Genomic DNA, 27,273 nt, shown 5'->3' with positions numbered 1-27,273 from the left:
TCAGCAGACTCATGGCAGGTGGGCTGAGTTTCAAACTGAGGGTGGGGTCCAGCTTTCTGCTTTTTAAGAGTTCTCCAGGAGATTCTGATGCAGCTGAAGTTCGAGAAAACTCACTTCTAAAAATCCTGAAAGATTGGTGCTATTCTTTGTTTTCCTTGACCACTCTGTGAGGCATACAGAATCTTTGTTCCCTGACCTGGGCTCAAACCTGCACCCTCTGCAGTGGAATCATGGAGCCTTAGCCACTGGACCACCAGGTAAGTCCCTGACTGGTGCTATTCTTATGCTCACTGCACAGAAGAAACGGAAGCTCAGAGGGGTTGAACTGCTCCGGGTGACATGCCTGCTAAGTATCAGAGGTAGGATAGGGCCAGGCCACCAGTTTGTCCTTGGAGCCTCCCCACACTGGATCCTGATGGTGCAAAGCTGCTTAGGAATCCCAGGTCACGTTGGTGTCTGTGGCCCCAGAAAATGGATCATACGCCCCTCCTACCGCAGCGGGATGAGAGTGTTACAGGAGGCTCTCGCCACTCCCAGGGCCCTGCAAGGACAATCACAGCCATTTCCAACCTTTTATTGGGGCTCTATCACACCCCAAATAAATATAATACATTAAACCCAGAGCTGAGGGAATCGTGCACCCCAGGAGGCGCCCCCACAGCCCCAGACGGGCACAATAAGTTAGTGGGGGGCCTGGCAAAGGCCGGGCCAGCTCCCTGGCAGGGCAGGCGACGGCAGCTGGTCTAAAGTGCATCTCGGTTCAGTGGTCCCCGTGTCTGTATGGCCCCTGGCCAGGCCACTGGGAGGGGTGGGCGGGAGGCTCCTGGTGCTCACACTGTGCCAGCAGTGGCCACCGAGCCTCTGTGTCTATCTGTCCGTCTAGAAGGATGGCTGTGTGTCCTCAGGAGAAGCTGTCGTCAGGCTGTGGCTGGGAGTCGAAGGGAGGGTCTGAGACAGTGATGCCTTGATGTAGCTTCTCCAGTGAGAACTTCATCTGCGGGGAGAGGTGGGCAGGGTGGGGGTTGAGTGCTGGCAGGGGTGATACACCCCCACCACCTGCAGCTGAGGAACTGGCCAAGGTCAGCCTGTGCTGAGAGAGGAGCCTTTCCGCATCCAGTCTGACTTCTCACAGGCAGAGAACGAGATGGTTGGGTGGTATCACCGACTCAGTGGACATGAGTTTCAGCAAACTCCGGGAGATAATGAAGGACAGGGAAGCCTGGCCTGCTGCAGTCCATGGGGTCGCCAAGAGCTGGGCATGACTGAGCGACTCAACAACAGACAGCAACAAGGGCAGTATGTGGAAGGGGCCCAGATGGCCTGGGTTCAGGCCATTTTATGGGATAACCTTGGGCAAGCCCTTTAACCGTCCTGGGTCCCTCAGCTGAGACACTGGTCAGTAACATTCCTACATCATAGGGTTACTTCAGGGATCTCCCGGGTGTACGCCTAGGACCTGGCACACACAGTGCTGGGTGCATCTTAGCTAGTCTTACTCCCTGCCACGCGACCTTGGGAATGTCCCTGCCTCAATGTTCCCATCTGTTACATGGCAGGGGGTGGGAGGGGTGGAGAGGTAACAAGAGCATCCCCCTCGAAGGCTGGCCATGAGAAACAAATCAGTTGGTCATTTTAGCTCTTAGAACCAGCTGGCTCAATCAATGTCTGTTGTTAATTTGTGTAGTCGATTCCACGCCCTTGGCAGAGGAATATAATCAGAACTGAACTCAGGATGGGAAGGCCCTGACCTCATATCTCTGAGCGATGGCACACAAGCCTCAATGATCCCTCGTCCCTGTCCTACACAGCCCTTCTCCTTCCTCCTAGCATGATTTCAGGGTGCAATGAGGCCCCTAAAGGTGAACCTCAGCATTACCAGAAAGGACTTTTAGCATCACCCAGCAACGTGGGCTATGATGCCCTTGGGCACCCAGTCAAGGCCAGATGACCCAGCGCCTGGCACCTGTGCTGACCCACCACCACATTTACTGAGCACCTGCTTGGCAGGATCCCGCTAATAACAGCAAACACAGGCGAGGTGTTTACGTGAGCTGGGTGCTACTCACAGGATAACTCCTTTCTAGTTAATACTATTTTCTGGCTACACTCCACAGCATGTGGGGCCTTAGTTCTCTGACCAGGGATCGAACCCACAGCCCCTGCAGTGGAAGCTTGGAGTCTTAACCATTGGACCATCAGGGAAGTCCTGGATGCTAACTCCTTCAATCTTCCTGGCAGCCTTTGAAGTAACACGGATTATCATCCCATTCACAGAGGAGGAAGCCAAGGCCCCAGCAGTGAAGTCATTGGCACAAGGTCATAGGTCAGAATTTGAACCTGGCTGTCTGAATAGACACTGCCAGCAAACTACAGTGGGTGTCTGGGGCAACCCCTCCTGGAAATGAGATCCCTAACTCTTGGAGAACCTCTTTCCCACCCTCACATGGCCCCTTAGTCACCTTGCAGGCAGGAAGGGGTTTAGGGACCAAACCTCGTCTACCCCTGGCTTTTGTGACTGGTTGGGATATGGGCACGTGACCCAGTAGCCAGTGAGAATGAGCTCCTTCCTTTGGCTGCTACCTTGGAGCTGCAGGTACCATCTTGGTCAACCTGGGATGCCCCTGCAACAAAGCCAGCCCCGGGGGTGGGCAGAGTCAACAGAAGGTAAGAGAGACTGATTCTTATTACTGGATCCAGCCATGCCTGAAGTCAAGACATCCTGGGCTTCTTCCCCAGGATGAGAAGCAATAAATTCTATCTTCCATCTCACTGATTTCTCTAGCAACCCTGGGAGGTGAGGACTATGAATGGCTTCCTCATTTAACACAGGAGGAAAGCGAGGCCCGGATGCATTATGCCGCATCTCGGGACATGACTGCAGGCCCCGCAGCCCACGCCGCACCTCATCCAGGAGCTCCACGGAAGCCCGCAGGATCTGCCTCCACTTGTGCACCTCGACGCTGTGGAACTGCTTCTGCAGGGCCAGGATCTCCGCCCACTCCGTGGCTGTCTGGGGGAACTTACTGTGGGGAAGACAGGGCCCGAGTGGGGTCTTGGCCTCCCCCACACCTGCCCAAGCTCCCAACCCCCTGGGGCTACCCACTCACCCCTTGGCCAGGGCCAGACTGTGCCAGGACTCAAAAGTGTGAGCTGTCCTCTCCAGGGACCAGAGGCGGTAAAAGAGGAGGACGTTGAGGGCAATGAGGACGATGAGGCTGGGGAGACGAGGTCAGAGGTCAGGGGTCAGGACACCAATGCTCCCACAAGTAGGGGGGCACCCACTTGACCATACCTTAAAGGGGCACCATGACTAGCCCTCTTTCCAGAGGGGGAAACCAAGACTCAGACAGGGTGAGTGACATGCCTGGGGTCACACAAGCCAAAGCCAGGGTTCAAACCCAGCTGGCCTGATGCCCGAGACCGTAACTGCTGCTCCGGTCACCTCGCTGGGGGAGCTGGGGGCACGGAGTAAGGAGAAGGGGTTGCAGCAAGGGGGCGAGACACGGGAAGGGAGGGCAGGACGCAGGACCCTACCTCACACAGATCCTGAGAAGGCAGAGAGAGGGGGAGACAAAGAGATGAGAGCTGCCCAGCCTGTCCTGGCCACACCTTGACCCCCAACCCCAGCAGCCCCAAGCTGAGCACGCCACACAGCCCCTCATGGACCGCTGTTACTGGCCAACCAAGGCCCAGAGGCTGAGCGTGAGGCTAATCTCTCACTGCCCATGGTCTGGCAGGAGCATGGATCTCATTTCCATCTCCTCAGAGCGCCCTGTTCCCAGCTCAGGCCCGTACATGTGGGAACCCCCCTACCAGGCCAGGATACCCCCAGGAAAGGCCTGTGTGCAGGTGGGTCCCCTAGCCCAGGCCTCTGTGAAGGTGGGTCCTCCAGCCTAAACCCACTGTGGGTGGGGGGTGATCTCAGCTCAGAGTCCTCTGCTTTCCCAGGATGCCTTCCCCAGTGACCCACTGGCTGGCCTGGAGGAAGCCTTCCCCGGCCTCCCAAGGCTTCCTTGTCGGCCTCACCCATTCCTTCCATCACAACCTCATCCCTTTGATCTGGTGCCAGACCTGTCTCGCCCCAGGACTGCTGGTCACTACTGTGTCCCTCGTGTGACACAGCTCAGGGCTGAGCACAGAAAACCTGAAACCTCCATGGGTAAATCTCTCCTGGCTCACCTAACTCCACCTCTCCTGGGAGCCTGCTCCTCCAGCTCCCTGGGTGAGGCCACACCCACTCTGACCACTACCCCAGAGCCCCAGGGTTTCCACCTCCCTGCGGGGACTACCTCTCCATGACAAACTGAGCGATACAAGCTGAGGAGCCCTGCTGGGCGCATCCCAAACATCGCCTCCTTAACCCTTGCTGTGGGGTGAGCCCACGCTCCCACATAAGCAGAGGCCTGGAAAGGCCAAGCACTGGCCCAGGGATGCACAGCCAGGGTGCAGATCCAGGCCTGTATGATCCCCCCAAGCCCGGCCCCCTTACTCACACAATGCTGATGAGAACCAGGGCGCTGGGGGTGCCCGCCCCGGGGCCCTGGTCCACAGACGGTTCCGAGAAGCGGGAGCTGAGGGAGCCTGTGGGGGAGCAATTCCGAGTCAGATGGGCTCATCGCTACTCACCCCAGCCAGGCCCCCAGCTCCTCCCCGGCCCCCCGCCAGGCCCGACAGAACCCACCCGAGGTGTGCATGCCAGTCCGGGCACAGGGGTCAGGGTCTGGGTGCGGGATCCCATCACCGTGAGCCCTCCAGCTCAGAGGCCGCTTCCGCCGGCGCAGGCCGGACAGCAAGCCCCGCGCATCCTTCCCGCTTTCCTCCAGGGACAGCTTCTCGGCCTTGGCGAGCTCTCGCTCTGCGGACACAGGAGAGGGCTCTGCATGGCCGCCCCGGCCCAGCCGTGACCCCAGCTGCAGCCCGTCCGGGCCCCTGCCCCCTACCCAGGTGGTGGAAGTAATCTTCGATGCCGCTCCACGAGTTCTTCTCAATGAGGGACTTCACGAGGCTCCAGGGCTGCTTCCGGTAGCGGATCTCGGAGGACACCCTGGGGAACAGGGCGGAGGGAGGCGGTCAGGGGCTGCCTGCAGCCTACTGTCCCATTCCCCAGGGGGTGCGTGCCCTCTTCTAATTCAGCGAGGGCCCCGTGTCACCCACACACAAAACACACACACCCCCACCCCGGCAAGGGTTCCCTGTGATCCCCACACAACACCCCACTCAGCCTGCAGCCCCTTCTCTGTCCACACCCGCGACCGTGGCAGGTCTCCCACCTTCAGTGCTACCCCAGCACTGCCCACCCAGACTGCCATCCTAGCCCGCACCTCACCCTTGAACCCCTTCCACCCTGCGGGTGTGTCCACCCCCACGCGGGAGTCTGAGAGACACCTCAGCATGTCCCAAGCTGAGCTCCTGGTCTTCTTCCAAGCCCTCCCCACCTTGCCCTCCTGGTCAGTGGCGACTCCGCCCTTCTGGTGGCTCAGGTCAACCACCTCGGGGTGTTCCTGACTTCTGCTTATCTGCCAGGGTGGCAACCAGCATTCTGCGGCTGACTCGAGACAGGGAGAATGTGGCAAGGAGCCCTGGGACCACCCGGGTGTCAGGCGGCGGGGCCAGGGCGCGGCTCACCGGAGGCGGGCCTTGTTCCGGGCAAGGCCCAGGATACAGTAGCGGTGGGCAGTGTAGAAGTAGTCTTGGTAAGGGATGCCCTGCGTCAGCACCTCGGAGTCCACCACACACCCTCCCGCCTGGGGGCCGCGCCGGAACAGCGTCTGCAGGGTCAAGGCGGGAGCCAGGAGTCAGCACCAGCCTCCCTACCCCGACCCTCGGCCCCCCACCTGCCGGCCACCCTGCCCGGCTCACCTGTGTCTCCACCACAGAGGCGCTCTTGGGCCCCAGCGGGTTGTTGATGGGAATGGTGTAGGTCAGCACTCGGCGCTGGTGGCACTTGCTGTCCCCGCTCCAGGGACTCAAGGTCACGTCTGGCGGGTGGAGGGGCGGAGTGAAGACACCATTCTCCAGTCCTCTGCCCTCGGGCAGTAGGAGACCCAGCCTTTTGGGGAAGGTTCCAGTTCTCTGGAGACTGGCTCCTAAACCCGCACCTCCTCCCTGCTCCCACCCCGGTGTCTGCCCCATCTTCCTTCTAGATGCTGATGACCCCTGGAGCCAGGGCCTCTCTCCTGCCCATACTTCTCAGCCCTCCTGGGCAACTGCATCCACTCTGCAGCCCTACTCTCCATGCTACCAGTCCTGGTTTCTCCCCTGAGCCTGAGACCTAGGGTCCTTCAACCTCTTGAAAACCTCCCCCAGAAGTCCTCAGGACCCTGCACAGCCACTGGCCTCCCCAACCCCTGAAACATGGCCCTCTTCACTGGGCCCCACCGTCCTTCAGGCTCCCTGCAGAGCCTTGGGCCTCATCCTGGACACTATCTATTCACTGACTGCCTGAGCACTGTCCTCATTCATCCCATCCTTGCCGTTCCAGGGCACCTCTCCAGCCTCCCCTTGAGGTTCTGGCGTCTATCTCCAGCTCTGGTCCAGGGGGAGCTTCTAACAGCCAAGGCTGACCCTGTCCCTCCCTACAACACTTTGTGACTCCCCAGTACTGCTGGACAGTCTGAGCTTCTCAGTCTGATGTGCCACTCTCTCCAGAATATAAGTATGGTTTGGGGGGATTCGAGAGCTCCCAACCTAAGGCAGTCTTACCCATTCTGCAGAGGATGCTGCATGGTTCTTTTTCATCAATCAAGAAAAGACACAGGCCTCTCCCCTACTTGAACCTCTTTCGTAGCCTCCCGAGCTCCCTGCTGGTCTCCTGGTCGGCCCTTCCGCCTCCCCTGGTGCTGTGGCTTTCCCCCTCCACACCTGGCCTCGGGGGCCCAACCCCAAGGGCCTTCTCCCAGTGCCTGCCTCCAGCTCCAGGAGCTTTGCAGGCACCCTGCTGGCCTCCCTGGACTTCCTCTCTCCCACCCCGTCCCATTTCCCTAGGAAAGTTCCTCCCTTAGGCCTTAGTTTCAATTCCTATCCTTCCAGCATCCTTTCCTGATACCCCCTAGATCACAGCCAGCCCTCTGATACACATGCTTATCTGTGTCAGTATCTCTTCACTGCTATTCCCACTGGACTCGAGTTCATCTGTCCTGGGCTCTGCACTGGCCTGACAGAGCAGTCTTTAATTCATATTTATTAAATGGCTTCCTATCTGCTCCTGTTCTAGGCGCTTCCCCAGTACTGACTCATTTAGCTCTCACGAGAACCTGACAAGGCAGATAAGAGCATCACACCTGCCCCACATGGAAGAAACTGAGGCACAGAGGAGGTCTGCCCCTGGCCCGAGGCCACCCAGCTGGTAGGAGGTGGAGCCCCTCTGGTCTCACAATCGCTGCTTTTCACTCCCTGACCCACCGCACCCAATTTGCTTGGCGGTTCCTGCCGGTCCCCTGGCCTGCTCCTCCCCGCGCCCTCCCCTTGCACCCCAGCCACCTCAGCCCCTGACCTGTGAACTTGCACTGCTGCAGGAAGTCCTGCAGGAAGGGCGAGTCTGAGAAGAGCATCTGCTGGAGCCGCTCGGCACCCACATGGAAGACGGAGTTGATGAGGAGACGGCCGGAGAGGTCAGGCAGCAGGGCCGCCAGGTCGGCTGGGCGACAGAGAAGGATAGTGCAGGGGGCTGCCTGCGCTCCTCCGGGCCCCTTGTGGGGGGCGCTCCTCCCCACTCCCAGGCCTTGTGGGGCGGTCGGGCAGCCCTGTCCTCCTGGACCAGAGTGGACACTGACATGGAGCAACTCCGCTCCCTCCACCACGGGATGGCTTTAGGGTGGGCGTGTGCCCCAAGCCAGATAATCAGAGCCATCACTGTGGGTTGAAGGTGGAGCACACCCTAGGCCCACACACTTGGAGTCCCAGCGACAATGGGGGTGGCCCTGTCACAGGCCCAGCCTCAAGCTCATAACCTTGAGCCTTTGGCCAAGGTGATTGGTTCAGGGTGTGTGCATGTGGGCATGCACAAGTGTGTGTGATCCAGGCCAAGCCATCAGCCACAGCTATGGGACTCAGGGGTAGGGGTGTGTGTGTGCGCATGCATGTGTGTCCCAGGCCAGCCACAGTGATTGGTTCAGGGTGTGTGTATGTGTGCGTATATGTGTGTGACCCAGGCCAGGCCCCGAGCCACAGTGGTGGGCTCAGGGGTAGGCCAGCTCTCCAATCAGAGCCAACCCTAGAGCTTGGGGCAATCACTGGGAAAAGCGGGCTTTCTTTCCACTAGGCTTATCCGGCACAGGGCTGGAGCTCTCTCTGCCCCCACAAGAGTAGAAGCTACCTGAGAATGAAGTGGGCATGCAGAAAATGGAAAAGCTGCTGCCACCAATGGAAATAAGCCAACACTTACGGTCTGGCCCAAGCATTCTACATGTATTAAGCCATTTAATACATAATGGCTTAGGTATAACGGTTGTCTCTTTGTGACAACCCTATGAAGTAGGCATTATTACTGCCAACCCATTTTTCAGATAAGGAAAATGAGGCTCAGAGCTTGAATAATTTGCCCACGTCACACGGCTGGGAAGTGGCATGGCCAGGATTTGAGCCCCAGCCATCTATGGGGCTGTATCTATGCTCCTATCCACCTTGCTAAGCTGCCTTCAAAGCAGAGCAAAATACAGACAGATTTCCAACAAGAACACGTGAATGCCTTCTTTGCCTGTGCTGTGGATTTTTCAGTCCTGTGAGCCAGCAACTCCCTTGGTCAGCCCGTCTGAGTAAAGTCTGTCTGGTGTAGCCAAAGCAAACGAGTCAGGCCACCTGCCTCACCTTCCTCCCCCGTGGACGAGGAAGAGTTACTTGTGTCTGTCAACAGCTCCTCACTGGGCAGCAGATCCAAGGGGCCCAGGGAGGTGGGCCCGTCAGGTGGGGTGGGCTCTGTGCTCGGGGGTTCAGCCACCGGGGTCACTGTCTGGCTGGAGGAGGCGTCTGGCTGGCTGTCTGTCTGCTCCTCCTTGTCCTCCTCTGCCTGCAGAGAAAAGCTTAATCCAAGCTTGTCCCTTGGGTGCCCACATCCAGCAGAAGGCTTCAAGACTGTAGGAAAACCAATGCTGGGGAGGTTGTGTGTACCGAGAGCTCATAGCTGAGTGGCGAGAGGCGCCGGGGCCACCCGTAGGAGGACTCCTCACAGCTTCAGTCAGGCGTGTCTTGGATGCCTGGGCCATAAGCTTTCTTATGCCTGTCCTGTCCATGCCTCATCTGACTGCACCCACCTCATCCATCCATCCATCCATTTCTCTCTCGGCTCTTCTCTCTCTCCCCCTTTCCATCTATCTACCTGTCCCACCTCTGTCTGTCTCTCTCTTTCCCTACCTGTACTTGTTTTCCATGCCCATCTTCCCAGGTCCATCCCATTCCTCCATCCATCCGCTCACTCACCCCTCCAGCCACCTCTTCTCTGTCCATTCCCTGCTGGTGCCCTCAATCTGGGAGTCCGTTCCTCTCCCCAGCCCCACCCAGCACCCTCCTCTCTCCTCTACCCGCCTGCTCACCCCATGGTCTGCATCACTGCTGGCCCGGGACAGGTTGGGGGTGATGCGGCCACGGCGTGAACCTGCAGGGCTTGGCTCCTGGCTGTGGTCAGCTGCCCCCGAGGGGGTGATGTCGCTCAGGGCGATTACATCGCCCACATCCTTGGGGCTCCTGCAGAGAAAGAGAGGAAGTGAGACCACTGTGATCTTTGAGATCCCACACACCCTCCTTGTCTCCCAAACTTTTGTACACCCACCTCGGTTCACCCAGGATTCCAGGAGCTATGTACACAGTCCCCTGTGTCTCCTCCCAACCCCCCGGAACCAGCCACCAACCATCGACTCACCCTAGGCCATTCAGCTGCAAGGGGCAGACATAGTCCTCGTCCTCGCTGGTGAGGCCCAGCTCTGAGCCGTAGCACTGATGCACCAGGTGCCAGAGCTCGCGGGGACTTAGAGTCTGGATGGGCAGAACACTGGGTTGGCCTCTGCCTTACAGTCAAAGCCCTTCCCTCTCACCCACACCAGCCTCAGCCTCAGCAGTCCCCCCGGTGTCCACAAGGGGGAGCATGACTTCCCATCGCAGACCTCTCTCAACCCACTGAGTAGGAGCCAGTATACTGGGGAATTTTCCCTTAGGTCCTCACAATACTTCCACAGCTACAGGTTAAACTTCCCAGTTTTATAGAGGATAATATGAGGCCCAGAGCGGAGAAGTTGTGCCTGAGGTCAGCTCTGAAGTTTAAACCCAGACTCCAGAGCCGATGCTCCCACCCGCCATGCAGTCATGCCCCCAACTATCAATGCTTCTCCCAGGCGTCCTCAGGAGGTACCCATGGCTAGAGTGGCTAGATGAGGCTGATGAGATAGTAATGTTAATAATAGTAGCAGCAGCAGCAACTGACATTCACTGATTCACTGAGTAGTTACCATGTGCCAGGCATTCTTCTAACTCTTCATGTGTGCCAACTCAGTAAGTCTTCAAAACAATTCTGTCAAGTAGGTAGGTGCTAATATTATCATCATTTTAAGATAATGACAATGAGGCACAAAGGTGCGTGTGTGTGTGCTCAGTCGTGTGACTCTTTGCTACCACATAGATTGTAGCCCGCCAGGCTCCTCCGTCCATGGGATTCTCCAGGCAAGAAAACTGGAGTGGGCTGCCATTTCCGACTCCAGGGGATCTTCCTGACCCACAGATTGAACCCACATCTCTTTCATCTCCTGCACTGGCGGGTGGGTTCTTTAGCACTGGCGCCACCTGGGAAGCCCCACAGAGGTGGCGTAACATCATTCAATTAGAAAGTGGAGGTACTGAGGTGATCTCAGAGTGTTGGTTCAGCCCTGGAGCTAACCATTGGACTGCACTGCCTCCCAAGAGCTGATGTGATGGAGCACTTATTCTGGGGCCAGCTCAGCTGCTACAAGGAAGGAATGGTCCCCATCTGATGGATGGGGTTCAGTGACTTGCACTCAGTGATAGGGCTGAACTCCATCCCCAGCAGTCTGCCTGCCCTCAGCCTCCCTGAAGACTTTGATGCTGCCCTGTCCCTCCCTCAGGCTCCTGCTCCAGGACTCTTGCCCCTGAGGATGGCCACAGCTGCAGCCCCCTTGGAGGACAGGATGTAAGCCTGTTTGGGCCTTCTGAGGTGCTGCATGCCAGCAGTAGCAGACCCCAACATCTATCCACCCTCCCTTCCTGCCAGCAGGACCCTGATATGTCTGAGGTGAAAATCTTCCCCAGCCCCAGCGAATTAAAACTGGCTTATACCAATTCATTTTTTCATTTGCCATATAACCCATATAACTCTGCAACCACAGGTGATCATGTGACCAAGTTTTAGCCAAAGAAATGTACGGAAAAGTCTGCTGAAAGGGGCTTTCCCTTCCTGGTAAAGGAATGCCCACTTTCCATCCATCCCTTTCTTCCTTCACATTTGGGATAGTTAAGTGAGGGCACGGCATTTGGAGCTGTAGCAGCCATATTGCAACCGTGAGGCAATAAGCATGTGGACAAAACATCAACAGCAGAAGGATGATGGTGTGAAATAATGGATAAGAGTTTGGGTCCTGAATGACGCAGGGAGCCCCCAACCCCTCCCCCTTCCCGGGATTGCCTACCTCCATGCCTCTTGTTACATCGGCATCAGTGTGATTAAGTGGACTCTAGAACCTGACTACAGTCGGTCAGACCCCCACTCAGCCACAGAAAAGCATATGTGACCATGGGCAAGGCTTTCCCTCTGTGCCTCCTTGGTGGAATAAAGATAACCATATTGCCTCGAAAGGTGGCTGTGATGATTAAGTAAGTTAATTCATGGAAAGCTCATAACAGTTCCTAGCACCCAGTAGCTCTGTTAAGTGTTAGCTATCATTATTACTACCTGAAATACTTCAGCATCTGTTTGCTCAAACCATTGTCTGGTTGGGTTTTTAGCTGCTTGCTGCCAAATTCATGCTACATAAACTCATTCAACCATAATGGGCATTCCAGGACAGCCCACTCAGAGTTGGCCCATAATAGACTACCAGAATGTGATAAGTAAAGGTCTAAAATCCCTTACTCAAAATCTTTGGGGGTAAAACTTGATTCAAAATTAAGAAACTTGGAGATATAAGAAACATTTTACAGTGCCTATACTGCAATACCCAAAATATCTGTATTATATTAGTATCCAGTAAGTGCAGAGTCTACCAGAGGTTCTCAAAGTGTGGTCCAATTTCTGGGTGTCCCCTAGACCCTTTTAGGGAATCCATGAGGGAAAAATTATTTCCATTAAGTATGATAAGTGTTAGTAGCATAAGATATTAGATATTACTTGCCTTTTCCACTTTTATTCTTTTATGACTATACAGTTGGGTTTTCCCAGAGACTGTGATATTATCATTGTTCTGGTGGCTAATCCAAGTGTATTTGTGTATCTTATGTTTAAAAAGCTCCCAGTTTCAATTTCTAATCCAGTATATACTGACAGATATATTGCACTTAAACAAAACCTCCTTGGAGTCTATAATTAAAGAGTGTAAAGGGTTCCTGAAACTCTGGTTTGAGAATCACTGGTATATTCTATACTGGATACTATAATTGTATGTTGAATCACAGTTATATTTAAGATTGACCCCAGTCATACACATAAATATTTTGTGGCCCATTAATTGAGACAAATACAGACCTGTGTTATATAAGAAGCACACAGGATGTTTTAGAAGTTTAAATTAATTCAAACTGAAATTAAATTAAAAATACAGTTCCTCAGTCACACTAGCCAAGAGTTCAACAGGCACGTGTTGTCAGTGGCTGCCGTATCAGACAGCATAGCACCAAGTTCTGTTAGACGGTGCCGACAGGGATTGTAAATCTCCATGTTAGCTCAAGTCAGGTTTTGTTGCCAAACATACCCCAAATCTCCCCATTTTCAGAGCTTTTTTTTCTTTTTGGCCAAGCAGCATATGGGATCTTAGTTCCCTGAGCAGAGATTGAACTCACGTTCCCTGCATTAGAAGCTCAGAGTCTTAACCACTGGACTGCCAGGGAAGTCCCTTCAGAGCATTTTCGATTCACTGGTGGTTACTAACGGGCCATGGGTATGCATTTCTTGTGGGCGGGCTATAGCACTGGAGCCCGTGGAGGCCCTCTGGGCAGTGGCGGGGGCGGGGTCGGGGGTGGCCTATGGAGAAGCTACAGGTACGCTGGACCTGCTGCCCATGAGGAAGAGCTGGAGGGGTCCTCCGAGCCCTAGCATCCCTGGCTCCATGGTCCCCCCTCCCCCGCCTGGCCTCTAGCCCCCTTGTCCAGGACTCGCCCAGGCCCACCTTTTCAAGCAGCGCGTTCTGCCAGAGGCGGAAGATGAGGAGGAAGCAGCGATCTCGGGCCCCAAAGGAGGTGAAGAAATGCTGCAGGAGGGAGAAGGGTATGAGCGGTGGGGGAGACACCAGGCCAGAGGGAGGGGGAAGCTCCACCTGTGCACGCACTGTGTTCCCGGCTCCCCAGCCCGAGGTAGCTATTCAGTCATTCCCTCGCTCACCCCACAGAATGTCGGTTCTGTGGCCAGCCCAGCAACGGTCAACTTTGGAGTCCCAGTGATGAGGAGATGACCCTAGCCCTGCCCCGGGACTCACAGTCCAGGGCAGGAGACAGGGCCAGCTTAGAGTGGCTGGGCTGCTCGGGGGAAGCCCAGGGCACATACCCAGACTCCGACGCCCACTTAGAAGTGGCTAACAGATCCCCTTTTAGCCAAGAAAACACAAAGATAGTCTGCTGGGAGGCTTTCCCCGCCTATTTCTTTCTCCTGTCTGGGCCCCTGGTGTGAGGCAGCCATCTTGGACCATGAGGCAACAATCATGATAGACGGAGCATCAGGGAAGGCTTCCTGGCAGAAAAGGCCTCTGAGCTGATAGAATCTGTCTATTAAGACTATCCCTGGGCAGCTGTGTGAGGGGAGACTGCAGGGCTTGAGTCAGGGGCAGGTGCAGGGCTCCAGGCTAGAGACGACGGGAGCCCAGGCTGGGGCTTGAGAGTAACGAGAACGGGTATTCCCTGCGCGGAGTTGGGTGCAGAGTGAAGAGGACTCTGGGTGGCAGGGAGGAGAGAGGAGTCAGTGAAGAGTGGGGACCCAGGACCCCTGTTCGCTGCTCCTCTCACTCACCTTCTCGTTCTCCGTGCAGATCTGGATGGCATTGGGGATAAGCTTGGCCGTCTTCTCCTTCTTCAGACACGTCACTTCCTTCAACTGGATGGAGATCTGAGAATGAAAGGTGGGTCAGAAGGGGCCAGGCCACTGCCCACCCTGGGCCCCTCCTCGTCCCGGCTGGGTCGGCTCACGGTTGTCTCCCAGCGGAAGATGTTGCTGTAGAAGCAGACCCAGTTCTCGGAGAGATAGAGGCGGCCCTGGAGGAGGATCTCGCGCTGCAAGGCACAGGAGTAATCTGAGGCGGCCGAGAGGAGAGACGGGCAGACACCCGAGTCACAGGCCGGCCTGGCCGGGCTGGCGCACGCGGGGAGGGTCAGGAGGGCGGAGCTGGGGGCTCAGGGCCTGGCTGGGGCGGGGGGCGACGACTCACCCACAATGAGGCGTTCTGCTTCAGGGAGTTTGCTGAACAGTTTCCGGAAGTCCTCATTCCGTTGTTTGTACGTGGGGCTCAGCATCTGGGGGACGTTTGGGAGGTAAGAACTGGGACGGATTTTCACACCCCTCAAATTCTGCCCCCAGAGCTCCTAGCATCAGTCTCAGCCCAGGACAGCCTCTCTGGAGGCTTCACTGTCTAGCTCACTTCTGGCTCCCACTGCCCATAACACAAGAGTAACCATGATGAGAGCCATTTACTGATTACTACAGAAGCCAGGCGCTGTTTCAGGTACCCACCAGCATCACTGACTCTCAGGGAGTGTTCCCGTCAGTCTAGTAAGGTGGGTACTGTTTCTGAAGGACAGAGCAGCCCAGAGAGATCAAGCAACTCACTCAAGGTCACAGAGCATGTAAGTAGCAGCCCGGGAAGAGACCACCCCGCCACGTCTCCTGACCCCAGCGCCCACTCTCTGACAGTGGCAGCCAGCGGCCCCTGGGCCCAGTACCTGTCCCCCTCCCTCATCCCTCCGGCAAGGCCCCCGCCCAGATACTTACACTGTACCAGCTCTGCATCTTCTGCAAGAGAAAGCAAAGGAGTCAGAAGGAGCCCCCGCATCCCCGTCCTCCCACCCCGCCCCCACCCCACCTGAGCTGGCACCAACCTTGCTGTTGCGGATGAAGTTCCGGCTGCCCAGGCTCTGGGTGCTGGGTGTCCCGGGCACCCCACCCTTCTCTGAGGAGCTATCCGACCCCTTCTCCACCATGGTGCCCGGTTCTGGCTCAGGCGGGGGTCGGCTTGGGGGCAAGAGCTGCAGGCGCTTACGGAGGGATGGAGAGCTGCTTGGCGTGCTCCGGCCAGAGTGGGGGGTTGTGCTGGGGGGAAAGGAAGAGGGTTCTTATGAGGGGAGGTAGGCTGGGGGATGGCGATGGGCCTGTATGGGGGGGGGTCCCCCTTCCCTTCAGCCCACTGATTCTCACCCACCCACCCTGTTCCACCTCCTCGCAGAATGATCCAGAGCAGACCCCCCAGCTCCCTGTCCTTGGTGAGTTCATCTATAACCCAGGGGTAAGAAACACATGTCATCTTCTTGTTTGGAGGGTTAAACAAGTCCATACGTGTAAAGGGCTTCTAACAGAGCCTGGCACAAAGTGAGCTCTCAGTCACGCCTGTTGTTTTTCAAACTAACTTATTCATTCATTCATATAATAAATATCTACTTAACAAATACTTTCCACTCAGTTACCTGAGCTAAAAACCTAAGCTGCTTCTTCTTTCCTACTTACTCTTCACTTTTAATCTGTTAGCAGGTTCCCCTGCTCCAGCTTTAAGATCTGTTTCCATTGTTTCTATGTTGCCTACTTCCTCCTGCACCAGGACCTGGCCCAGCCTCCAGACTCTCCATCCTGGACATCTCAGCAGCCTCCTCCCCAGTCCGGTCAGGGCCCTCCTGTCTAAGCTCTCCCCACCGCTGCACTTCACTCCAGGGGAAGGCAAGGTCCTCACCCCATCCCCTGCTCAGGGCTCGCTTCTCTAAGATGCCTCTCCTCGCCTCTCCATGTAAAGCACATTCCTCCTCCCAAGCCCCTTCCCTCTCCACCATTCTCATCTTCTCCTGCACTTCTGTATTTTCTTGTTTCAAATCCTCCCACACCAGCAGGTGCACTTCACAGGGGGAGAGGGTTTCGTCTCCAGGTGCACCCCCCTGCCTAGAAGGAGGCCTGGCACACAGCAGGTGCTCTGCAAGCTTCTGCCCTTGTGGACTGAATGAGTGATTCAGTCCATCTACACCATCCTACCCCACCCCCAAACTTGGATTCCACCAAGTGTATGCCTTGCCCGACCCTTGGCAGCCTGAGCCCACTGCAGATCTGAGTTGGGCCACTGCATTGTGTGACCTTGGGCAAACGTCTGAACCTTTCTGGGCCTCAGTTTCTTCTCGAGTATAATGGGACTACTAGCAACATCCACCTCACAGGGTTGTCTGGAGGAGGACATATATACATAAAGCCCTCCACCTGGAAGTCACCTTTATTAAGAACTGTCAGACTAAAATGGAGCACACAGCCCTGCTGTCAATGCAGCCCATTTGCTGCCAAAGTGCTATGTGGACTCCAACAGGTACCACACAAACACCTCAGCCTAGCCCAACTGACCCCAACTCCAGCCATTCACTCTCTGAGTGCGCACCAAGCCCCTGCCCTGCACCAGGCACAGAAGGGGGCAAGACAGATGCCCACAGGGACCTGGCATTCTGACTAGGGAACAGGGATGATCAATAAGAACAGGTAAATGAGGATGATGACCTCAGACCCTGGTCAGTGCTACCAAGCAGCGCTGCTCACGGGAAGTGCCCAGAAGTGGTTAGAAAGGCAGAGTCCGGGACCCACTGCAGACCTCCTGAATCAGGAAGTGGGAGTGGGGCCCAGGAGACTCTAATGCAAGTTCAAGTTGGAGGACCCCAGAGATAAAGGAGGACTAAGTTGGTGGGGGCAGGGCGGTGTTAGGGCACACTTGAGCTGAGCCCCAAGGACAAGAATCTGGCAAAAGGCCGGGGAAGGCTGTTTTAGGGGCAGGAACAGTGAGTTCCAGAACAGGACTGAGCTTGGCAAGGCTGAGGAGGAGTGAGGTGGCCAGGGGGTGCTGGGGAAGGAGGATGGGAGGCCCCAGGCCCACCCACAGGCCCTGTGGGCCCTGGGCAGGAGTCTGGGCTTCACCCTGAGAGCCCTTATGGGCTGGGGGAAGGGTTTGAAGAGGGGTGATCACATTCCCCTCTTGCCTCATCTTCCTGCCTCTCCAGCCTGAAACGACCCCCCTGGAGAAGAAAATGGCTGTCCACTCCAGTATTCTTGCCTGGAGAATCCCACAGACAGAGGAGCCTGGTGGGCTAGAGTCCACGGGGTCACAAGGAGTCAGACAAGACTGAAGTGACTGAGCTCAAGACCTCCACCCCTCCTAGACTCCTGCAGCTGCAGGTCTGGGGAGGGTTCCTGCAGACAGGTCCAGCACATGCAGCCAGGGCACAGCCCGCGCCCCCAGCCCCCAGATCTTGCTCTGGGCAGGACAAAGAGGAAGTGCTGACACCCTGCGGCTGCCCCACCAGGCAGGCTGCAGCAGTGGAGGGGAGGGGCCTCGCCATGGTGACAAGGCTGGAGGGACTTGGAAGAGAATGGGGTTCTGTCACTGCAGACATCTCACCTCCGGCCTCCTGGGCCTAAACGAGCCAACAGCTCCCTCTGGGCAGAGGCATTTTGTGCATGGGTGTGCACAAAAGGGAACCTCCACGTGGGTCACACATAGCCAGGGTCCCAGGCAAACCGCAGTTCCCCACAGTTGTAAGACGTCTCCCCTACCCCTCACCCCTACACACCCAGCAGTAATATCACAGGTATATTACAGTCACACACGATGCCCCAGAAGTCACACACACACCTGCATGCATGACAAAGACATGAAGCTGCAGAGGGTGACAGAAACAGAAAAGTCCCACGTACATTCACACATACAGCTCCAGGGAAGTTCTGGAGGAGACTTGAAAGTAACATTTCCACAGTGACAGAGAGGGCCACACAGTGAAAGAACAGTCCCAGAGGCCCCCAGCTAACACGTGCACCACCCAGGTAAATTAAGTCCAAGCTCAGCTCAGTTCTCATGGCACTCCCCATCAGGAGCGGAAGACAGAGTGAAGACCTGTTCTTACGTGGCACGAGATGGACGTGGCAAATGCTGTTGCCGAGGGACTGAGAGTCCTACACACAAACAGCCGTGAAGGACTCAGGAACAACGCAGCCCCGGAAGGCTGTGGACACACTTCGACAACACAGTGGCCAGGGATTGAATTTGAAATCATGGGTGGGACATGTCTTATACACAGGAGAATTTTTATAATAATGTCAGCTATTATTATTGCTCCAGATTGTCACAGAGGGAGGGTCCCAGGCTCACTAAGAGCCACAAGGGGTCTCTCTCTCGGATTCTTCACACACCCTTCACACACACAAAGCCCCAGAGGGTCCCAGCTGCTCACATGGAAGCCAAGGGTGTACAACAGTGTCATAAAGGGACACACACAGGAACTTTCACACAAAGGTGGAATCAGACGTAGATTTAAGGTACAACCCCAGAGGCTTTCACTCATACTCACCAAGGCCGGGGCCAGACAATAGCGTCACACATGGACACACTGGTGACTTACATTTGCACACTATGCTAATAATAGGTACAGAGGTAAATTACAAGCACACAGAGGTGAAAGTTCACAGCAGCGAAGAGCCCCTGACACAGGCACACACACTACAAAGTCACAGCTGAACACACAGGCAACTTACAGTGACACCTGGGGCCACAGATGGAATCCAAGATAATAAATTCACACACACAGGCACACGGCCAAGGAGGGCCACAGCTGTTGCTGCACATTAGGAGGCTGAGACACACGTACACATACTCCAAAGTCACAACTAGACACGCGGCTGTCTGATGGAATGAAGTACAGTACACACACACAACCACGTAAAGTCGCAGCCACACACACAAAGCCCCAGACACACACTACGATCCCAGTCAGACACACACAGGGAGCTTACAATACCACATGAAGCCACACACACACACAGAGCCAGAGGATAACCGCTGCCTGCACACCAGGAACACAGATAGGCATACACACGTCCAAGACACCTACAATGCATAATCTAGAATACTCTGGGCCCGGACAGGGACTAGGTCAATTCCGTGCTCAGGACCCCAGAGGATCTGAGGCACGCGGTCGGCCGGCCACGTAGAAGACCCCATCCGAGCAATCTCGAGACTTGAGACAGACCAGAACAGAGGGGGCTCAGACCTGGAGAGGCTGCTCCCGGGCCTGCCCCGGACTCACGGGCCTGGGAGCCCGGTCGGCGGGGGCTCGTCTCCGCCCAGCCTTGACCGCAGGCCTGAAGACCCGGGTCAGCCTCGCGCCCACTCCTCACCTCCCAAGCAGCTGCAAAGGAGGCCCGGGGCGCTCCCGGCAGGCCGCGCTCCTAGCGCGGTGAGCCCGGGACCCCCAGCCAAAGCTCCGCCAGGCTGGCGCATCTCGTCCAGGCAGTGCCGAGCAGACCCGGGAGGCTACCCCGCCGTCAGCGCCCCACCCCCGAGTGCACCCCCGGGCCCCGGAGGCCTCCCTCCCCTCCCCTCCCCTCCGGCCAACCCCGGTGCACAAGTTCCTGGACTTTGGCTGCGATCGCGCCACGCCGGGCCGAGCCCGTGGAGCCCCCGCCCCAGCGACCCCCCAGTACCTCCCCGCGCCCCCGCCCCCGCCGCGGTCCTCACTCGAACATGGATGCGGCGCGGCGGGCGCGCCCAGCCGCAGGGCAGGGCCGGGCCGGGCTGTGCGGGGCTGGGCGGCGTTGGGCGTCCCCGCCGGTCAGCCGCCTCTCCTGCTTTGGCTGCCGTGCCCCCCACCCGCGCCCCAACCCCGCCGCCCTCTGCCCGCACAAAAGGCCGGGGCCGCGGGACGCCGCCGCGGCGTCAGCTCCGCTTTCCTGCCTCCGCCCCGCGCGTCACGGCACCGCCCCCCGCCCGCGGGAGGGGGCTAGAAGGGAGGGATCGGCCCCGGCGGGGGCGAGTGGCCGGGAGGGATCGGCCCTGGCGGGGAGGGGCCGCTGGGCCTCGAGGCGGAGACTCAGATCCCCGGAGGGAGGAAGGGACCGGAGGGCAGGCGGGAAAGCGGGAGGTGAGAACTAGAGGGAGACCCGGGGGGTGGGGGGGTTGCTGGTCAGACGCGAGGGAGGCACGGCGGGGACCGAGCGAGACCCCAGGGAGGAATCCGATGCTGGAGGGAGAATTAGAGATGGAGCGACGGGGCGCAGGAGCAGGAGGAGCGAGACAGAGGTCGAGAGGGGCCGGCGGGGTCCTCAGGGCCCGGAGAGAGCAAGAAGAGGGGCGAAGAGAAACAAAGAGACGGAGGGTCGAAGGAGGGAGACAGAGAAATGGACCGGGGAGGGGGAAAGACCGAAACGGAAAAACACAGAAACAGAGTCGATCAGAAACACAACTCCGCCGTGGTAGCCTGGGCACAGGCCGGACGCGCTCGCCTGGTACCCAGAGAGGGATCCTCCGCTCCAGTGAGGCCTCGGGCCGGGCGCTCTACGTACCCCCCTACTCCCCACCCGGGGCGGAAACTGAGAGAGGAGGCGGGGCTGGGGATGGGAGGGAGATTCGGGGAAACGAGGTGTTGGGGCAGTGGGGACGCGGGGAACCGCAGCTGGCGGGAAGGAGGTGGGGCCCTAGGCCGCCTCCTTCTCTGCATCTCTGAGCGGCGTCTCTGGGGACCCCTTTCAGTGCCAGCCCCAGTCAGCCATGACGTCGAGCAAGTCACCCCAGTCCTGGGAACCCCACTAACTCAGTGATCAGGGTTTTCCCACAGGACAGGGTTGGGAGCGGGGGAGGCGGGAGTGCTCCCCTTTTATAGAAGGGGAAGCCCCGGCCTCAAAGATGGGAAGTGAGTCGCCAAGGTCACTGTTGGTGGACGCAATCCTCCACTGATGCCCTGCTGCTGCTGCTGCTGCTGCTGCTAAGTCGCTTCAGTTGTGTCCGACTCTGTGCGACCCCATAGGCCGTCCCTGGGATTCTCCAGGCAAGAATACTGGCGTCCCTGGGATTCTCCAGGCAAGAATACTGGAGTGGGTTGCCATTTCCTTCTCCGATGCATGAAAGTGAAGTGGCTCAGTCGTGTTCTACTCTTAGCGACCGCATGGACTGCAGCCTACCAGGCTCCTCCGCCCATGGGATTTTCCAGGCAAGAGTACTGGAGTGGGGTGCCATTGCCTTCTGATGCCCTAACCCACCTTTATCTCTGCAGCAGCTGCCCGGGTCTCTCAGTGTCCTGGACTCCTCCCCTGAGAACACAGATTCGGGTGCAGAACCTCACAGCTCCTGGCCACAGCCCCCCCAGCTCAGACTTGCTTCCCACCCCTCTCCAGGACAGGCTGTTCCTGCCTCTTGAAAAAAACTCCATTCCCACGGCTCTTCCACACTTGCACCCTTTCCCTCCTAAAACATCCACTGACTTCTCCATTTTGGTGGGTGTGTGCTCAGTCACTCAGTCCTGTCCAATTCTTTGCAACCCTGTGGACTGTAGCAGACAGGCTCCTCTGTCCATGGGATTCTCCAGGCAAGAACACTGGAATGGGTAGCCATTCCCTTCTCCAGGGGATCTTCCCGACCCAGGGATCGAACCCACGACTCTTGCATCTCCTGCATTGGCAGGTAGAGACTTTACCAATAGCCTCGCCTGGGATGCCCATTTAGGTGGGTGGAATGCCCCAAATTTCAGCCTTTCTTGACCCCTCTCTTTCCCTCTAGTCTCTCAGCAAACCCTGTAGGCTCCTCCTACAAAATCTATCCAGTTTAAACTCTTCTCCCTCACTGCCCCAAACCTGGCCCAGCCTCCATCCTCTCCCTCCCGGACCATCACACAGCCTCCTCCCTGGTCTCCCTGCTCCCTCCCAACCCCTACAGCCTGCTCCCCACACACAGCCTGAAAGAGCCTGTCAGGTCAAAGCCCTCCAGCACAGAGCCTTCTGGCTGCACCTCAGTCCAGCTAAAAGCAAAGTTGCCAAAGACTCCACTCTTAACTTCTCTGGTTCACTGCCTCTAGCTTATTCAGCCTCCCTGCTGTTGCTCTGACTCCCCAGTTCCGGTTCCTGCCCCCAGGCCTTTGCACTCCCTTTCCCTCTGTAGGAAAGCTCAGTTCTTGGACTACTGCCTCTCAAGGTCAGATCTCTGGGTCAGATCCCAGTGAGGCCCTCCTCCCACCATCTCCCTCTGTCTCACTGTTCTCTTTGTATTTCTCTTGGCCTGTTTCTTCTTTTGAAATACTTAAAAAATTTTAATTAGGGAATGTTTATTTCAAACAGGAAAAATACAAGAGTTACCTTGGTCCCCACCAAGCATATACAATAGATGTGGACATTTTACCATTTTCGTACATTTTTCTATCCTTTTTCTGCATCAAGATCCATCCACAAACAATATATCCTGTTGTTCAAAATCTTTTTAAAAGATACACAATTAGGCTCCTACTATCATTTTGCAAGCTGTTTTTCTCCATCATCTTTATTTCTGAGATTTCTCCACATTAACACACAGAGCCCTACTTCATAAACTTTAACTCTTATCCAAATGTTCATTGTTGGAAAAAACCACAATGGACATTTCTGTTAAAGGCCAATGTAGTTCTTTCCCCCTACAGCCTTCAACCTCCTTGTTCCTGTCTCCTTGTGCCAGAGGTAGTGTTTCTTTGTAGAAGTTTTGTTTAAACTTTTTTTTTTTGCCCATGAGCTGCAACAGGAAATACCTTTTATATTGGTCTCCAAGTACACAATTAGAAATAGAATAGGCCCTCATATCTGCAGGTTCCATGTCCATGGATTCAACCAATCAAAGATCAAAACAGAATTTTTTTTTAAATTCTGGGAGGAATACACTTGAAACTAAGACAACATTGTAAATTAACTATACTTCAGTTTTTTAAAACTGGATAGATAATATTATATTAATTTCAGGTATATAGCATAATAATTTTTGTATAAAAATTTTCCAGAATAGCAAAGTGATAAATTAGGAGTCTAAGATTTCCCTGGCGGTCCAGTTAGGACTCAGCACTTTCTGACTCCTGCTTACTGCTGGTACTGGGTTCAGTCCTTGGCTGAGGAACTGAGCTCTCGAAAGCCCTGTGGCTTAGCCAAAAAGAAAAAAGATAAACGGCAAGGATGTACTGTATAGCACAAGAAACTATATTCAACATCTTATGATAAATAACCTGTAGTAGAAAATAATCTGAAAAAGAATAGATACATACATGTATGTATTATTGAATCACTTTGTTGTATACTTGAAACTAACACAACATTATAAATCAACTGTGCTTCAGTTAAAAAAATTTTTTTTCAGAAAGCAAACTTGAGTTTGCTGCCTGGCATCTGTTTACATTGTATTTGGAACTTTCCTGGTGGCTCAGACAGTAAAGAATCTGCCAACAAAGCAGGAGACGCAAGAGACACGGGTTCAATCCCTTTGTTGGGAAGACTCCCCTGGAGTAGGAAATGGCAGCCTACTCCAGAATTCTTGCCTGGAAAATTCTGTGGGCAGAGGAGCCTGGCGGGCTACAGGCCACACGGTTGCAAAGAGTTGGACACGACTGAAGCGACTAAGCACAGCGCAGCACGGAAACCTGTAAGTAACCTAGAGGTATTCTAAACAGGAGAGTGTGAGTAGGTAATATGCAAATACTGCACCGTCTTATGTAAGAAATTTGAGCATCTGCAGCGTTATCCACAGGGGTCTTAGAATACTCCCATGGGTATGAAGGGTCTGCTACGTATGTAATGTCACAAAATTGGTAGGAAACCACACTTGTTCACTGCCTGCTACACTGTGTTATTTTCTTATTCTTTTTATTTTATTATTATTATTATTTTTTACACTGTGTTATGTTCAGTTCTCTCCTGATTCTATTTGGGGGAAAAAAGAAGTGTTCACTGCAGTGTACATTGGTTTCATGGCCCTTAAATGGGTCATGACCCAAAGTTTGAAAAACACCAGTTGGCGAGTATTTTCCTCTGGTCTTAGTAAGCAGTGCTCAGCTGAGCATAGCTGATGATCCCAACACATATTCCAGTTTTTATCTGCATATATTTCACAACTTCCCGTCAGGCCCCTCTGGGGCTAAAGCCACATTCTAACTGACCAACCCCCCACCAGGACAGTGTCAGCCACAGGGAACCCACCTTTAAGCTTGAGTCCTGAGAGAGAGAACCCCTTTCCCATCCCACCACCTAGGTCTGACCTGTCCTGGGGCGAACTCTCCGGGTCTGGGGTCCTCGGCAGCTGCAGGCACTGCGGGGGTGGAGTGCAAGGGGGTGACTCCTCACTGCTGGCTGGTGTTATCTGAATGGTGGGCACCTCCAGGAGCTTCCAGCACTTAGGGGCTGGGCCCTGGACTCGGTGACTCTGTGCCTCTTGGCTCGGCTCCTCGGCTGGGGGCACCCGTGAGTCCTGGGCACAGACATCCTGGGTCAGCAGAGGTGTACAAGGCAGCAGGGGCAGGAACTCAGCCATGCGGATAGCTCTGCCACCCAGCCGGGGGTCTTGGACCGTGGTGTGGCCTCTAGGGGAGAAAGAAGAGGTGAAGGGGAGAGCTCCCATGCAAACCCTGCCCCTCACCACCTCCCGCTGCCCAGTGGGAGGAGGGGTCGGCTGAGCCTCAGAGCATAGCATGGGGGTCAGAGAGATCTGGGTGGGATTCCCATCTCGGCCAACATCCTCCCTTGTGACCCTGGTTCCTCTTCTGGAAGCTGGATGGCCTGATGGACCTCTGAGGGTGGCTGGGCAGTGTCAGGGAGCTCTGACAAGTGGAGGGCTAGCCCAGGGTCTGGCACACAGCAAGTGGTCAGTGAACTCTGTTCGTGCCCCTGGACTGGGGTTTATTTTTTCCAGCGTGAATGCACTGCGGTCAAGCCCTGGGTTCTCTATACGCCCGCCACACCAGCTCCCTTCCCAATACACAGGGCCAGGAAGGAGCCAGGTCTGAGAGGGCCCCAGAGGCCCAGGGGCCTGAGTAACGGCTGATTAAGGCCAGGATTTCCCTTCCCTCTTTGCTCAGCAATTGCCCCTCCCAAGACAAACAAAGCGAGGGAACGAGGCCAGTTCCTGCCCTTATGATTGTGATACTGGAGGCCGCATGGGTCTGGGGAGATGAGATTAGTGTCTGTCTGTCCTCACCGCAGGACACGTTGAGAGGTTTTTGGCACCCTGCTGCAGGTGGTGGGGAGGGACAGGGAAGGATGACCCATGGGACCCAGAGAGGGTTCCCCCTGGTTTGGGAAGAACCTGACCCTTACGGGCCAGGTGGGACCCCAGAGTCCTTCCCAGACACCCCAGTGCCCCTACCTATGGCTTTGTCGTCCTGTCCTCACAGCGTGTGCTCCGGCTCCTAGGGTTAGGGCAGGGGACCAGGCCTTATTCTCTCCCCCGTGAGTCCTGGCTGGGCCAGGGAGTCACGACCTTGTCAGGCGGAATAGAGTGTCCGGCTGGAGTCAGGTTCCTCTCTGGCCAACTGTTCCCGGGAGAAAGGGCTGAGCGGGGGTGGGGGTGTTCCGACCTCAGAGGAGGCCCTTCCCTCTCGACTCTGCCCTGGGGCTCTGCGGCTCCATCTTTCCTGTTGGCTGCAGCCAGTCACCGTGTAGCTTCTGTCCCCATTTCTCCCCCAGCACTGCTCCTCCAAGCCCAGACATCACCCGCAGGCGGCCAGGTCTGACACTCGTCCCCGTCCTCATCCTCCCGTCCTGCTCTTAGTGCCGGGAACCTTCGCGACTCCAATTCCTTCCTCCTGGTGGGTTCTCTTGGCACTCCAGGGCACCCCACTGACAGCTCCTTCTCACGCTGTGCACAGCTCTGTCTCCTCCACCCGACTGGTAAAAGCTGGCGTTCCCCACAGCTTAGCTCTTTTTCAATTTCGTTACATGGTAATTGACACACGCTAAAGACTGTCTGGAGCCTAGTTGTGAGGTAGCAAGTTTAACAGTAAAACGAACCCTTCAGACCCAGTTTGAGAGCCAGCATGTCACTGTGAGTCCCACCCTGCCTCCCTTGCAGAAGTCTCCATCACCCCTCATTTATCAGTTATCAGTCCCTCTTTTAATAGTTTATTTTTAAAGTCATATCGGCATGCATTCCTAACTATTATAATTTTAGCTTTATTCGATTTTGAGCTTTATAAAATGGAACATTCTTTGTTCAGTCACCAAATCGTGACTCTTCTCGAACCCATGGACTGCAGCATGCCAGGCTTCCCTGTCCCTCACTATCTCTTGGAGTTTGCTCAAGGTCAGGTCCATTGAATTGGTGATGCCATCCAACCATCTGCGTGTCATCTTCTATGACTAGCACTTCTCCCTCAGCTTTATTTCTAAGATTCCTCCAGGGGAAGTAGTTATACTTTATCCGTTTTTGCTGCTGCACAAGGGTCCCTTGTGGAATTAACACCACAATATATTTATCCAGTTTTCCTGTCCATAGACCCTGGGTTGTTTCCAGCTCTCTGCTCTGAGGAGCAGCTGAGCTGCCCTGACTGTTCCTGGATCTGCTTCTTGGGTATCTTGTGGGTAGCCAGCATCCCTCCGATTGCCTGGCCATCTGTGCCTCACCTCCGCGGCTCTGCCTCTAAATGCCCAGGCTGGTTCTGTGGATCTGCCTGACTCTGAATCTATGAGGTATTCCCTCAATTGCTTCACCTTTAAAGTAAGTCTTGATATGTGGTGAAGCAAGTCTTTCTATCTGGTCCTTCTTCTACCAGCGTTGGCTTGTCAGATTCCAAGGGGGAAAAATCAGCAATGGGAGTTTAATTGTTATGCTCTAACCAACAACTGATATTTTTACAACACTGAGTTTTCCAAAATTTTCACACAGGGTTACACTGAATGTATTTAGGTATGTCTTAATGTCCCTCTCTGAGTGTTTAGGTTCTTTTTTTTTAAGTCGTGGCAAAATGCACATAAAAGTTACTGTCAGTCTTTTTAAAGTGTACAGTTCAGTATCATTTTCATTCACATTGTTCTGCAAACACAATATGTTTTACCATATGTTAAGGTACTTTTGAAACATAATGGTTCTTGGGACTTCCCTGCGGCCCAGTGGTTCAGACTTCATGCTTCCACTGTAG

General features: G+C 55.5%; 1 protein-coding gene across 2 annotated transcripts; it reads right to left on the bottom strand.

The window, feature by feature from the left end:
* Positions 1-558: 558 nt before the first annotated feature.
* Positions 559-25,634, bottom strand: GRAMD1A (GRAM domain containing 1A). Of its 2 annotated transcripts, XM_052656701.1 has the most exons (20): positions 25,503-25,634; positions 24,400-24,720; positions 15,235-15,445; positions 15,128-15,148; positions 14,568-14,652; positions 14,329-14,432; positions 14,153-14,248; positions 13,320-13,400; positions 9,854-9,966; positions 9,528-9,678; positions 8,806-9,004; positions 7,493-7,636; positions 5,860-5,978; positions 5,626-5,768; positions 4,941-5,044; positions 4,682-4,855; positions 4,494-4,581; positions 3,108-3,215; positions 2,903-3,023; positions 559-994 (listed from the first exon to the last, which is right to left on the bottom strand). In XM_052656701.1, exons 2-20 carry the CDS (start codon positions 24,669-24,671, stop codon positions 902-904), a joined length of 2,427 nt encoding a protein of 808 aa, XP_052512661.1. In that variant the 5' UTR covers positions 24,672-24,720; positions 25,503-25,634; the 3' UTR covers positions 559-901. The 2 variants fall into 2 exon arrangements, with proteins under 2 accessions (XP_052512661.1, XP_052512662.1); XM_052656702.1 differs by lacking the exons at positions 24,400-24,720; positions 25,503-25,634 and adding an exon at positions 19,881-19,995.
* Positions 25,635-27,273: the final 1,639 nt, after the last annotated feature.

Source organism: Budorcas taxicolor, chromosome 18 (genome assembly GCF_023091745.1).
Source record: "Budorcas taxicolor isolate Tak-1 chromosome 18, Takin1.1, whole genome shotgun sequence".
Classification (NCBI taxonomy): Eukaryota; Metazoa; Chordata; class Mammalia; order Artiodactyla; family Bovidae; genus Budorcas; species Budorcas taxicolor.
Note: the sequence above shows the minus strand (reverse complement) of the source record. Positions and strands in the feature narration are given on the sequence as shown.

Coding starts and splice junctions, on each gene's coding strand:
- GRAMD1A (XM_052656701.1), bottom strand. CDS start 24,671: ATGGCTGAGTTCCTGCCCCTGCTGCCTTGTACACCTCTGCTGACCCAG. Junction 14,249..14,328: donor TCTTCCGCTGGGAGACAACC/GTGAGCCGACCC, acceptor TTTCATTCTCAG/ATCTCCATCCAGTTGAAGGA. Junction 5,769..5,859: donor CCTCTGTGGTGGAGACACAG/GTGAGCCGGGCA, acceptor TTGACCCTGCAG/ACGCTGTTCCGGCGCGGCCC.